This window comes from Symphalangus syndactylus, chromosome 22 (assembly GCF_028878055.3).
Source record: "Symphalangus syndactylus isolate Jambi chromosome 22, NHGRI_mSymSyn1-v2.1_pri, whole genome shotgun sequence".
Lineage (NCBI taxonomy): Eukaryota > Metazoa > Chordata > Mammalia > Primates > Hylobatidae > Symphalangus > Symphalangus syndactylus.
Genome location: NC_072444.2, coordinates 25,207,999 through 25,221,926, shown reverse-complemented (window position 1 = coordinate 25,221,926; position 13,928 = coordinate 25,207,999). Strand labels below are relative to the sequence as shown.

At 54.5% G+C, this 13,928-nt stretch overlaps 1 protein-coding gene across 9 annotated transcripts; it reads left to right on the top strand.

Moving 5' to 3' along the window:
* The first annotated feature begins 1,781 nt into the window (after positions 1–1,781).
* Positions 1,782–13,868, top strand: FBXO6 (F-box protein 6). 9 transcript variants are annotated; one of them, XM_063631849.1, is made up of 7 exons: positions 1,782–1,941; positions 5,251–5,352; positions 6,288–6,576; positions 10,766–10,937; positions 11,426–11,521; positions 12,782–12,917; positions 13,124–13,868. In XM_063631849.1, the coding sequence occupies exons 3-7, from the start codon at positions 6,291–6,293 to the stop codon at positions 13,358–13,360; spliced, it is 927 nt and encodes a 308-aa protein (XP_063487919.1). In that variant the 5' UTR covers positions 1,782–1,941; positions 5,251–5,352; positions 6,288–6,290; the 3' UTR covers positions 13,361–13,868. The 9 variants fall into 9 exon arrangements, with proteins under 9 accessions (XP_063487919.1, XP_063487920.1, XP_055118643.1 ...); XM_063631852.1 differs by having other exon boundaries at positions 1,785–1,941; positions 10,766–10,892; XM_063631847.1 differs by lacking the exon at positions 1,782–1,941 and adding an exon at positions 2,297–2,431 and having other exon boundaries at positions 10,766–10,892.
* The last annotated feature ends 60 nt before the right edge of the window (positions 13,869–13,928 follow it).

Genomic DNA, 13,928 nt, shown 5'->3' with positions numbered 1-13,928 from the left:
CCTGTGCCCTGTGGTCTCTGGAAGGAAAGGCAGACTTTAGGTGGTCCTGCCCGGGCCTGCAGATGGTACAATGGCATGGCTTCTAAGGTACAGAGGGGTTGGCATTTCAGGAACCAGGCCATCACAGAAACAGGTTCATGGGCAGACCCCTCAGTGAGCTGCACGTATCTCACCTGGCAGCCGTCCAGTACTACTGGCTTCCTCTGGAGGCCCAGCCAGAGGCTAGGGTTGGGGTGTGTGGACATCTCTGAGCAGCCCTTGAGTCCACCTTGTGCCAGATCAACAGTGCCACCCAGGCTCTGCCTCCTGATACTACTCTTTGCCAAGAGCTTTACTGACATTGGATGAAGCCGAAGCATTTAGAATGGTGCCTGGCACACAGTTGGTGCTTGATATGGTTAAGCTTTGTGTCCCCACCCACATCTCATCTTGAATGGTAATCCCGGGTGTTTAGGGAGAGACCTGGTGGGAAGTGATTGGATTATGGGGGCGGTTTTCCCCATGCTGTTCTCATGTCAGTGAGTGAGTTCTCATGAGATCTGATGGTTTTACAAGTGACGGTTTCCCCAGCTCCCTCCTGCCGCCATGTGAAGAAGATCGTTGCTTCCCCTTCACCTTCCACCATGATCATAAGTTTCTTTTTTTTTTTTTTTTTTTTTGAGACGGAGTCTCGCTCTGTCGCCCAGGCTGGAGTGCAGTGGCGCAATCTCGGCTCACTGCAAGCTCCACCTCCCAGATTCACGCCATTCTCCTGCCTCAGCCTCCCGAGTAGCTGGGACTACAGGCGCCCACCACCATGCCCGGCTAATTTTTTTGTATTTTTAGTAGAGACAGGGTTTCACCATGTTGGCCAGGGTGGTCTCAATCTGCTGACCTCGTGATCCGCTCGCCTCAACCTCCCAAAGTGCTGAGATTACAGGCGTGAGCCACCGCGCCCTGCGATTGTGAGTTTCTTGAGGCTTCCCCAGCCATATGGAACTATAAGTCAATTAAACCTCTTTCCTTTATAAATTACCCAGTCTCGGGTATTTCTTTATAGCAGTGTGAACATGGACTAATACAGTGCTCAATAAGTACTCCTTACATTTAGCTATCTCAATCAAGGGTGAGCTAGATAAGGGCTTTGGCCAGGGCAGGATCACCACCCACCAGCCCATGGCAAACTGCAAAAGGACGGCCTTCCACGGAGAAGATGTAGCCCTGACTGCAATTAATGTGTCCTGGGCCAGTCCCCTTGTGCAGTGCACAGCCTGCACAACACTTGGTGGTTGCCTGAACAAGGTGCTTGCTAAATATTTGTTGACTGATGGAAGAAATTCATGAACTTAATCCTGACAAAAAACCTCAGAGGTTTTTTTATTTTTTGAGACAAGGTCTGGCTCTGTTGCCCAGGCTGCAGCGCAGTGGTGCAGTCTCTGCTCACTGCAGCCTCCCAGGTTCAAGCGATTCTCCCACCTCAGCCTCCGGAGGAGCTGGGATTACAGACCTGTGCCACCATGCCGGCTAATTTTTGTATTTCTAGTAGAGACAGGGTTTTTGCCACGTTGGCCAGGCTGGTCTCGAACTCCTGACCTCAAGCGATCCTCCCCACCTCGGCCTCCCAAAGTGCTGGGATCACAGGCGTTAGCCACCTCCCGGCCCCTCAGGTTTTTTACCTTTGAGTCTATGAAGGCTGCGGAGGTCACGCCCTAGGGAAAGAAGGAGCCCGCTGGGTGTCAGCTCCTGCCTCTAGGGAGGGGACCGCGGGTCAAGGGTGGAGCCTGGGCTCCATAAGGAAGGAACTAGGGCTGAGGTCTGGGGAACTGCCGCGCGTTCCGGGGCTTTTGCCCTGCGGAAAAGGCGGGTGCAGGTGTGGGTGCTGAGCCGTCCGCCGCCTGGAGGGGGAGACTGAGCTTCAGGACACGCAGGCCGCAGCGAGGGCCCGGGCCCCGGGGACCCCAGGTTCGTCTTCCCGCGGCAAGGGTTAGGGGCCGGGCCGAGAGGGACGGCAGCGGGGTCCGGGGCGGGGGTGGGGACCGAGCGCAGCGCGTGACGCGGCGGCGGGGCCGGAAGGGGCCCAGCGACGACGACGCCGAGGCCGTAGGCTCGGGCCGACCCGCAGCTCTGCCGCTGCGCCCAGGTCGCGGCCCCGGGGGGACAGGCGGCGGGCGTGTGGGGAGCCGGGGTCTCCGGCACCTGGGCGTTCACGGAGCCTGCGGGCGCCGCTCCGGGCGGCCAGGGGTAGGGGGCGCGGGCGGCTGGGCCCGGACTTCGACTGGGGGCCTGGCCCCAGGGCCACCCAGGCGGAGGCTCTGCGGCCGCCGCCGCCCCGGCCACATCCCGAGGCCGGCGCCGGGTTCGGAGAACTGTCAGGGGACCTCCAGGCCCCCACATGCCTGCGAGATCCGGCGCCTGCCTTTCCCCAGCCACAGTTTCTGTTTCCGAGAAACCGGTGAAGTAACAATGCCCCGAGAGCTTGCTGGGAGGATGGGTGCGGAGAAGGCCAGCACGAGACGCCGGGCCGGGCGGTTGGGGACCCCGATCGGTGTGAGAGGGCTTCCTAGGGCTGGCATGAACTTCCCCACCACAAAATGTCCCGGGCGGGGGCGGGGAAGGGGCGCAAGAAAATGCGGACTGGGCCAGAGACCAGACTTCGGTCACCACGGTAGGAAGCTATTGGTGCCTAGATGCCTCTAGCTTGGAGCCCAGTGAGTTTTATTTGGTCTAGAGTCTAGACAGTGCCTTTAGAAGTTGCCAGCATTTATTTATTTATTTATGGCAGAGTCTTGCTCTGTCACCAGGCTGGAGTGCAGTGGCATGATCACGGCTCACTGCAGCCTCGACTTCCTGGGCTCAAGCGATCCTCCTGCCTCAGCCTCCTGCATAGCTGGGACTACAGGCACGGGCCACCAGGCCTAGCTAATTTCTTTCTTTTTTTTCTTTTTTTTTTTTTTTTGACACGGAGTCTCGCTCCGTCGCCCAGGCTGAAGTGCAGTGGCGCGATCTCGGCTCACTGCAAGCTCCGCCTCCCGGGTTCAAGCCATTCTCCTGCCTCAGCCTCTGGAGTAGCTGGGACTACAGGGGCCTGCAACTACGCCCGGCTAATTTTTTGTATTTTTAGTAGAGACAGAGTTTCACTGTGTTAGCCAGGACGGTCTCGATCTCCTGACCTCGTGATCCGCCCACCTCGGCCTCCCAAAGTGCTAGGATTACAGGCGTGAGCCACCGCGCCCGGCCTTTTTTTTTTTTTAAGACAGAGTCTCGCTCTGTCGCCCAGGCTGGAGTGCAGTGGCGCGATCTTGGCTCACTGCAACCTCTGCTTCCCGGGTTCAAGCGATTCTCCTGCCTCACCCTCCCGAGTAGCTGGGACTACAGGCGTCCCCCACCATACCCGGCTAATTTTTGTATTTTTAGTAGAGACAGGGTTTCACCATATTGGCCAGCCTGGTCTCAAACTCCTGGCCTTGTGATCCGCCCGCCTCGGCCTACCAAAGTGCCGGGAATACAGGCCTGAGTCCGCCCGTCCGACCTAATTTCTTTTTTTCTAGAGACAGAGTCTCACTATGTTGCCCAGACTACAAGCATTTTTAATTGACAAGTTTTACATTTTTTTCCAAATGCTTAGGTTGCTTCTCAGAAGACTTAGCCACATTGGGTTTTGTTTTGTTTTTTTTTTCCCATCAAAGCATTTTTGTTTTCTTTACTTTTTTTTTTTTTTTTTGAGACAGTTTTGCTCTGTTGCCCAGGCTGGAGTGCCATGGAGCAATCATGGCTCACTGTGCTCCAGCAGGCTCCTTCTTTCCCTAGAGTGTGACCTCGGCAGGCCTCATGGACTCTAAGGTAGAAAATCTCTGAGGGGCTGGGTTCCGGGGCTCACGCCTGTGAGCTACTGCAGCATTGATCTCCGAGGCTCAGGAGATCCTGACGCCATAGCCTCGCAAGTAACTAGGACCACCGGTACTCGCCACTATGCCCGGCGAATTTTTTCACTATTTATAGAGAAAGGGTCTCCCTGTGTTGCCAAGGTTGCAAAGCATTTTTTTTTTTTTTTTTTTTGGAGACAGTGTCTTGCACTGTCACCCAGGCTGGAGTGCAATGGCGCAATCTCGGCTCACCGCAACCTCCGCCTCCCAGGTTCACACCATTCTCCTGCCTCAGCCTCCTGAGTAGCTGGGATTACAGGTGCACACCACCACTCCCGGCTAATTTGTTTGTATTTTTAGTAGAGACGGGGTTTCACTGTGTTGGCCAGGCTGGTCTTGAACTTCTGACCTCGTGACCCGCCCACCTCGGCCTCCCAAAGGGCTGGGGTTACAGGCTTGAGGCACCCCACCTGGCCTGCAAAGCATTTTTCATGAGGCACAAGTACCTCGCCTGTTTTCTCTGCCATGTAAAGTGTTCCTCCCTGGGCAGGAGCCAGCATGCACCCACCCTCCTGTTTTCTGAGATGGGAGCTTTCAGAAGACTATGAACTGCTGCTTTGGCCAAGCCTCTATGGAAAATCAGAAGAGGCCATAGCAAAAGGCTGGATGCAGTGGCTCACGCCTGTAATCCCAGCACTTTGGGAGGCCGAGGCGGGTGGATCACCTGAGGTCAGGAGTTCAAAACCAGCCTGGCCAACATGGTGAAACCCCGTCTCTACTAAAAATACAAAAATTAGCTGGGTGTGATGGCAGGTGCCTGTAATCACAGTTACTTGGGAGGCTGAGGCTGGAGAATTGCTTGAACCCAGGAGGCGGAGACTGCAGTGAGCCGAGATCACGCCATTGCACTCCAGCCTGGGCAACAAGAGCGAAACTGTCTCGGGGTGGGAAGTAAGAAAAAATAAAAGAGGCCAGCAAGGTTCTGTTTCCCTGCTTGTAGGTGGAGAACATTCTCTCCTCATGTGTAAGCAGATGAGGCCCACCTGAGTGACAGTGCAGAGCCCTGGCTGCCGGCCAACCCTCACCTGCCTGGGGCAAGTACCTGGGATCCCCTTAGAGGACTAACCAGGTGCCCCCAGGTAACAGATTCGGGTCAGGGCTGTGGCACTGCTTGAAGTTTTCCAGAACCTGTGTGCAGAGCAGAGGTACAGGGAGGACAGTGTTGAGAGCAGGTTTGTGCTGACAGCAATGCTGACCGAAGCTCTGTGCTTCACTTGGTCCTCCTGGCCCTTCCAGGGTCGGGACAGTTACCCCCTCCTTTTCACAGCTTCCCAACTAGTCACTGCAGACCAGGATTCAAACCCAGGCAGTCTTCTCAGCCACCCTCCATCTGATTTTTGTTTTCCAGCAATCTCCAAGTGGATTCTGGCCTGACACCAAAGGCAGCCCAGCCGGGTGCTGTGGGGGCTTCCCATGGGGTTGTTTTATCACATATGACTTCCAGGCCAAAGTGAGTTTCTGGAGATAGGAGGGTGGTTTCTCAGCACTAGCCCACCACTAAATGAACATTAATAAGTCTGGGATGTAAAACTGATTTTATATTCTGGCCGGGTGTGGTGGCTCATGCCTGTAATCCCAGCACTTTGGGAGGCCGAGGTGGGTGGATCACGGGGCCAGGAGATTGAGACCATCCTGATTAACATGGTGAAACCCCATCTCTACTAAAAATACAAAAAATTAGCTGGGCGTGGTGGCATGCGCCTATAGTCCCAGCTACTCAGGAGGCTGAGGCAGGAGAATCACTTGAACCCAGGAGGCGGAGGTTGCAGTGGGCTGAGATTGCACCACTGCACTCCAGCCTGGGTGACAGAGCAAGACTCTCAAAAAAAAAAAAAAAAAAAATTTATATTCTAACAGTGAATCCAGAGCATTAAAATAACAGTCACCAAAACCATCACAGAACTTTGCAGACAAGTGTGTCCTCCACAAAATCTTACAGTCCACCCAACCCACTGGCTTTAAAATTAAGCAATTTTTTTTAAATTGGGGAGGGGCCTTTTAAAAAATGTGTCTCTAAAGACTTTACTATTTGTATTGCACTCTTCTGAATGTGCGTCCCATGACTACTCTTTCCACTGAGGGGCTACTGTTTACTGGAAGGACCCTCAGCCTCAGAAATGCTCTTTTGTGGGTTTTTTTTTTTTTTTAGCTGGAGTCTTGCTTGGTTGCCAGGGCAGGGGTGCGTGGCGCAATCATAGGTCACTGTAGCCTTGAACTCCCAAGCTCAAGGGATCCTCTGCCTTAGCCTCTCAAGTACCTGGGACTCCAGGAGTGTGCCACCACACCTGACTAATGCAGGGTTAGAGAGGAGTCCCTGGCCTGGTTCCCTGGGGACCTGAGGGCCCACCTCGCTGGTCAGGCTCATAACCACTGTTGCCCCCACAGGCCATGGATGCTCCCCACCCCAAGGCAGCCCTGGACAGCATTAACGAGCTGCCCGAGAACATCCTGCTGGAGCTGTTCACGCACGTGCCCGCCCGCCAGCTGCTGCTGAACTGCCGCCTGGTCTGCAGCCTCTGGCGGGACCTCATCGACCTCATGACCCTCTGGAAGCGCAAGTGCCTGCGAGAGGGCTTCATCACCGAGGACTGGGACCAGCCCGTGGCCGATTGGAAAATCTTCTACTTCCTACGGAGCCTGCATAGGAACCTCCTGCGCAACCCATGTGCTGAAGGTGGCATGGGGGCAGGGTGGAAGCTGCCACTGGGCTCATTCCTTCCCATCCTTGGGCCTTGGCACTTGCAATTCCCACACTACCTGGAATGTTCTCTAACCCTAAACTCCCACCTCACTCCCTTGGTTCCTTCTCATTCTTCAGGTCTCAGTTCAGAGACCTGCCCTGTGCTCCCAATCTAAAAACAGCACTCTCCACCTCTAGCATAGCACCCCCATTTCATGCCCTGTAACATTTTTCACAAGGTGCGGTGGCTCACGCCTGTAATCCCAGCACTTTGGGAGGCCGAGATGGGCAGATTACCTGAGGTCAGGAGTTGGAGACCAGCCTGGTCCAAATGGCAAAGCCCTGTCTTTACTAAAAACACACAAAGTTGGGCATGCTGGCCCACACCTACAATTCCTAGCTACTTGGGAGGCTGAGGCAGGAGAATCACTTGAATCTGGGAGGCAGAGGTTGCAGTGAGCCAAGATGGCTCCATTGCACTCCAGCCTGGGTGACAAGAGTGAAACTTTTAGTCTCAAAAAAAAAAAAAATTTTTTTTTCAGAATTTCCTTATTTTTTTCTGCCACAAACTTCAAGTTCCAGGGGCCAAATGGACCTTGTTTGCCACGCTATAGCATCCACAGTGACACTTTCACATAGCAGGTGCCCAAGAAACGCTCATTGAACGCACAAGAACACTGCAGACCCGCCTGTCCCCCAGAACTCAGCCCAAGCTGCCTCATGTTGACCAAGGGCCTCCTCTGTGCCAGGCATTCGTGGGAGGTCTTTACAAATGTACTTATCCATCCTCCTGTTAGCCCCATTATACAGACAAACAAAATGAGGATCCAGAGGGGCCTGTGATCATAGTTGAAGGTCCCCACCTAGCCTGCTACATTCTCTTGTATTTCCCAGGGTTTTTTCCCTTTTCCCTTCCTTCATTTGGTACCTGCTATGTACCAGGCACCATGCTTCATACAGACACACACACACACACACACAGACACACAGACACGTAGCACGTAGTTGGGATTACAGGCGCCTACCACCATGCCCAGCTAATTTTTGTATTTTTAGTAGAGATGAGGTTTTGCCATGTTGGCCAGGCTGGTCTCGAACTCCTGACCTCAGGTGATCTGCCTGCCTGGGCCTCCCAAAGCGCTGGGATTACAGGCATGAGCCACCGCACCTGGCCTATTTGTTTTATTTTTAAATTATTTTTTCAGAGACAGGGTCTCACTCTGTTCCCCAAGCTGGAGTGCAATGGCACAATCTTGGCTCACTGCAACCTCCATCTCCTATATATATACACATATATATACACACACATATATATACATATATACACACATATATACATATATACACACATATATATACATATATACACACACATATATACACATATATATACATATATACACATATATAATATATACACATATGTGTGTGTATATGTATGTATGTGTGTGTGTGTGTGTGTATATATATATATATATATATATATATTTTTTTTTTTTTTTTTTAAATTAGAGACAGGGTCTCACCACGTTGCCCAGACTGGTCTTGATCTCCTGAGCACAAATGATCCGTCCGCCTCAGCCATTCAAAGTGCTGGGATTATAGGCATGAACCACCATCCACCCCGGACACACCATACTACTTGTTGGGGCTCTAGCAGCAACTGATTTTGAGACCTGGTGTGTGTACTTAAAATCCCCTTGCTATCTCTGTACTCTCTTCATCCTCATTAGGATCCTGGGAGATTGGCCGGGCGCGGTGGCTCACACCTGTAATCCCAGCACTTTGGGAGGCGGAGACGGGCGATTACTTGAGGTCAGGTGTTCAAGACCAGCCTGGACAACATGGTGAAACTCCATCTCTACAAAAATACAAAAAAATTAGCCAGGCAGGGTGGCAGGCGCCTGTAATCTCAGCTCCTCTGCAGGCTGAAGCAGGAGAATCGCTTGAACCCAGGAGATGGAGGTTGCAGTGAGCCAAGATTGTGCCACTGCACTCCAGCTTGGGGAACAGAGTGAGACCCTGTCTCTGAAAAAATAATTTAAAAATAAAACAAATAGGCCAGGTGCGGTGGCTCACGTCTGTAATCCCAGCACTTTGGGAGGCCCAGGCAGGCAGATCACCTGAGGTCAGGAGTTCGAGACCAGCCTGGCCAACATGGCAAAACCTCATCTCTACTAAAAATACAAAAATTAGCCTGGCATGGTGGTGGGCGCCTGTAATCCCAACTACTTGGGAAGCTGAGGCAGGAGCACCGCTTGAACCTGGGAGGCGGAGGTTGCAGTGAGCCGAGATTGCGCCACTGCACTCCAGCAGCCTGGGTGACAGAGCAAGACTCTGTCTCACACACACACACACACACACACACACACACACACACACACACACAGAACCTGGGAGATGCCAAGACAATTGGGGTGGACTCCATCGTATAGATGGGGAGCTTTGGGCCCAAGATGAGTGACTTCCCCAAAGACACACAACTGCCCAGCTTCCAGGGTTTGGTCCTGACAGATAAAGGCCTCAAACTCCCCCGCCCCAAATCCCAGAGCCCCCATAGACAGCGCCCGACACTCAGTCCCTCTGCCTGCCCCAGATTCCATTTAGAAGCTGCCCAGCCTAAGCTGCCTGCTCGGCTTAACGCCGCCTGACAGAGCTGGCCTTGCAGCCTGGCCTGCCCGGGGCCGGCAGTGCTCAGTCAAGCCTTGCTGGGATACCCCCAGGTCTGTGCTCAGCACCAGCCCAGCTCCTGGATTTCTGTATTACTCCTCTGGTTCTCTACTGGGGACCCCAGAGCACCTGGAGAATAGCGGGCTCCTGGAGGGGGAGCAAGTGAGCCATTTGAAAAGTGCCCCAGTGGGCCAGGGGCGGTGGCTCACGCCTGTAATCCCAGCACTTTGGGAGGCTGAGGCGGGCAGATGACGAGGTCAGGAGATCGAGACCATCCTGGCCAACACGGTGAAACCCCGTCTCTACTAAAAATGTAAAAAAATTAGCCGGGCGTGGTGGCAGGCGCCTGTAGTCCCAGCTACTTGGGAGGCTGAGGCAGGAGAATGGCGTGAACCTGGGAGGCGGGGCTTGCAGTGAGCCAAGATTGCACCACTGCACTCCAGCCTGGGCGACAGAGCAAGACTCCATCTCAAAAAAAAAAAAAGTGCCCTGGTGATTGCCTGGGCAGCGCCGGTAGAGAAGCACCATTGTTTTCTAAGGTCCTCTAAGTTCAGTGTGAAGAGGGTGATCGTCCCCCTGAACCCACTAGGCCCACCTAATGGAAGTCCACCCATGTTACCACAGCGCTCAGCCCAAAGGGTACCTGTTCCTCTACTTAGCGCTCTTGCCCTGGGCAGAGGCCATCTGAGCCCTGTGGGAACCTTGGTTCCCATGACCCACCGACAAACCCGCAAACCCATCCTCTAGGGCCTCCAACCTGGGTTATGTAGTTAACCAAGGGCCTCTCCCTCCTGGACATCTGGGGTGCCATCTGGGTCAGGTAAGCAGTCTGTGTTGGGATGAACACGTTAGCCTTTTTTAAAAAATTATTTTACTTAAAAAAAGGGGGGGTGTCGCTATGTTCCCTAGGCTGGTCTTGAACTCCTGGGTTCAAGCAATCCACCTTCCTCAGCCTCCCAAAGTGAATGGGATTATAGGCGTGAGCCACCATGCCTGGCCTCACATTAGTCTTTGAGGACAGTACTCTCACAGGCCTCTCGTAATGTAATTTTTTGAGAACTGATACTTGGGTATTTCCCAGAGTTCCACTGCAACATGGAAGTGAGGAAGGGGTTGGTTTAGAATTTCTGGTAACACGCGTTCTTTTCTCCAGCTGGGTGTTAGGAGTGAGGCCAGTTTGGGACTGAGTGGGAGGGACAGAGTCAGATCAGAGCTGATATGGTGAGGACAGGTGGGAATGTGTTGGAGGGGTGCTTTGTAGGGGTGCTCCAAGGTGCGGTTGGGGTACATTTGGGCTGGTGGGGTACCTTGGCCACACAATGCCCTTGAGAAGGAACAAGCTGGTTAACCCTTTGGTGTCCACAGCCCCACAGACCTGAGCATGAGCAAGTCCTGCCTCCCAAGAGGGTCACTAACACCAACCACCCTCCCTCCCGCCCTCCTGGGACGAGGTGGGGAGGGCTGGACTTTGGATTTACACAGGGGGTCTCACCTCGGCTTCTGTTCTTCCTAGAGGATATGTTTGCGTGGCAAATCGATTTCAATGGTGGGGACCGCTGGAAGGTGGAGAGCCTCCCTGGAGCCCACGGGACAGATTTTCCTGACCCCAAAGTCAAGAAGTATTTTGTCACATCCTACGAGTATGGCAAACTGAACCTACCAGGCTTGCGTGGAGGGGACAGAGGGTCAGGACACCTTTGCCAAGTCTCAGGCAAAGTCTTCCTAAGGGAAGTCCTCTCTGCGAGGCTCGGGGGAGGTGGCCCCAAAACTTGCCCAGAGTCACTGCTTCCTGGAATCACTCAGTGCTGTGTTCATGGACAGTGGGGGTGGGGATCACTGAAGCAGGCCAGGAGTCCATTGGGCGGTTAAGATAAGCCAGAGCTATCTACAGGCATCCGTCCCGAAGCTAGGAACTTGAGTTTACAAGAGTGCCCTGGAACAATGGGCCTTTGGACTGGGATCAAATGCCACCAAGGCACAAGTGGGTCAAACTCCCTCCTGCACTGGAGGAGGAGCCAGAGTCAGCCCCAGCCAATGCCTGTCCTGCAGCGGCCAAGGGATACCCTAGGTCCCCAAACCACCTCCCTGGGCTCACAGGGGCTGCCAAGGCCTGGGTGAGTGGGGGCCATGCAGAGCACACCCAGGTACGCAAGCCCCTAACTCTGCTCCCCAGAATGTGCCTCAAGTCCCAGCTGGTGGACCTTGTAGCCGAGGGCTACTGGGAGGAGCTACTAGATACATTCCGGCCGGACATCGTGGTTAAGGACTGGTGAGTAGGGTCCATGGCCTGTGTCCCTACACTCTACATGCTCCTCTTACTGCGCTGCCAAGTGAAACGACCCATAGCAAGTGCCCGCTCTGCACAGCAATGTCCTAGAGCCAGGTAGCCCCGGCCTCTGCCCCTGCTCTGCACCCAGACCCTGCGGCACCTCCTGGCCTCCCCACCACTCTGTGATGTAGTCAGCAGGACACAGTAGCCCCAGTGTGCAGATGAGGAGGCTGAGGCCCCCAGGTGTATTGTCATGGACAGTCACTTTTTTTTTTTTTTTTTTTTTTTTTTTTTTGAGACAGAGTCTCGCTCTCACCCAGGCTGGAGTGCAGTGGCGTGATCTTGGCTCACTGCAACCTCCGCCTCCCACGTTCAAGCGATTCTCCTGCCTCAGAATCCTGAGTGGCTGGGATTACAGGTGCCCACCACCACACCCGGCTATTTTTTTTATATTTTTAATACAGATGGCGTTTCACCATGCTGGTCAGGCTGGTTTCAAACTCCTGACCTCAAGTGATGCACCCACCTCGGCCTCCCAAAGTGCTGGGATTATAGGTGTGAGCCACTGTGCCCAGCCGACACTGACAGGCACTGGGGCAACAGAGGACCTCAGCCCTCTCTGGACTGGGTGGGAACCCCCAGGTCCCCTGACCTACCTGCCTCCCCTGCCCCTTTCCCTATTCAACCCATGACTCTTTTTGGAGCTCCTACTCTGTGCACAGAACTGTGCCAGGCTCTGGCTTGGCCGGTGGCAGAAGCAGGACCCCAGTTCTAGGCAGGCCCCAGGGCTGCCACTCTGAGGATAAAGGGGCGTGGATGGAGGGGTATGCCGAGCTGCAGTGGGGAGAGGTGGCTGGGCTGAGCGGAGGGTGAGCTCTGTGCTAGCCCCATTACACAGGCCACCCCCTTGACTCTCCCACTGAATCCACAGCCTGGTCCATTGTAAGTACGGGTGACATGGCTTGGACAGACCAGGCCTGTCTGGAGGGGTCTTTTGATTTTTGAGGTCACATATTTAGTAGGATGCCCAAAAGGGTCCCTTTTCTCAGATGGGGTAACGGAGGCCAGCATGGGCAGACAGCTTACCTCCGGGCCACAGCGGGGCATAGGGAGTGCTGAAGCCAGCTGGGTCTTGCGGGCAGAGCAGTGTCAGCTGATGGGAAATGAAGCTCCGAGCTCCAATGTGTAGGTCCCACCTGCCCCCACCCCTGGGGCCAGCCCTCAGTGGCTTGGACACAGGGCTCTCAACCCCTCCACCAGGTTTGCTGCCAGAGCCGACTGTGGCTGCACCTACCAACTCAAGGTGCAGCTGGCCTCGGCTGACTACTTCGTGTTGGCCTCCTTCGAGCCCCCACCTGTGACCATCCAACAGTGGAACAATGCCACGTGGACAGAGGTGAGGCCTCACCCACTTGCTGTCTCTACCCACTCCTCCCAGGGCCAGGGTGGCAGGAAGCAAAGGACAGCCTCAGGGCCCAGGGTGCCCCTGCTCTCTGGCCTGGAGCTGTTGCCTTCCAGCCTGGGCAGCTCTCTTAGAGGACCTGGCTCCTGCCTTCCCCTCCCCCATCCCGGTGGTCACTTCCTCTCCCTTGCTCCCGACAGGTCTCCTACACCTTCTCAGACTACCCCCGGGGTGTCCGCTACATCCTCTTCCAGCATGGGGGCAGGGACACCCAGTACTGGGCAGGCTGGTATGGGCCCCGAGTCACCAACAGCAGCATCGTCGTCAGCCCCAAGATGACCAGGAACCAGGCCTCCTCCGAGGCTCAGCCTGGGCAGAAGCATGGACAGGAGGAGGCTGCCCAATCGCCCTACCGAGCTGTTCTCCAGATTTTCTGACAGCTGTCCATCCTGTGTCCGGGTCAGCCAGAGGTTCCTCCAGCAGGAGCTGAGCATGGGGTGGGCAGTGAAGTCCCTGTACCAGTGACTCCTGCCCCGGTTCAACCCTACCAGCTTGTGGAAACTTACTGTCACATAGCTCTGACGTTTTGTTGTAATAAATGTTTTCAGGCCGGGCACGGTGGCTCACGCCTGTAATCCCAGCACTTTGGGAGACCGAGGCAGGTGGATCATGAGGTCAGGAGACAGAGACCATCCTGGCCAACACGGTGAAACCCCGTCTCTACTTAAAATACAAAAAATTAGCCAGGCATGGTGGCGGGCGCCTGTAGTCCCAGCTATTCGGGAGGCTGAGGCAGGAGAATGGCGTGAACCCGGGAGGCGGAGCTTGCAGTGAGCCAAGATCACGCCACTGCACTCCAGCCTGGGCAACAGAGCAAGACTCTGTCTCATAAAATAATAATAATAATAATAAATAAATAAAAAATAAATGTTTTCAGTAAAACCAGCCTGGGGTTGGTTTTAGGAGTGGGGAGAGGGGGTCCCTGGCATTTTGGTGGAGAAGCAG

Bases quoted from the DNA above. Each gene is read 5' to 3' on its own strand.
- FBXO6 (XM_063631847.1), top strand. From the start codon at position 2,372: ATGCCTGCGAGATCCGGCGCCTGCCTTTCCCCAGCCACAGTTTCTGTT. The intron at 2,432-5,250 runs GTGAAGTAACAA...TTTGTTTTCCAG, and splicing joins TTTCTGTTTCCGAGAAACCG to CAATCTCCAAGTGGATTCTG. The intron at 6,577-10,765 runs GTGGCATGGGGG...TGTTCTTCCTAG, and splicing joins GCGCAACCCATGTGCTGAAG to AGGATATGTTTGCGTGGCAA.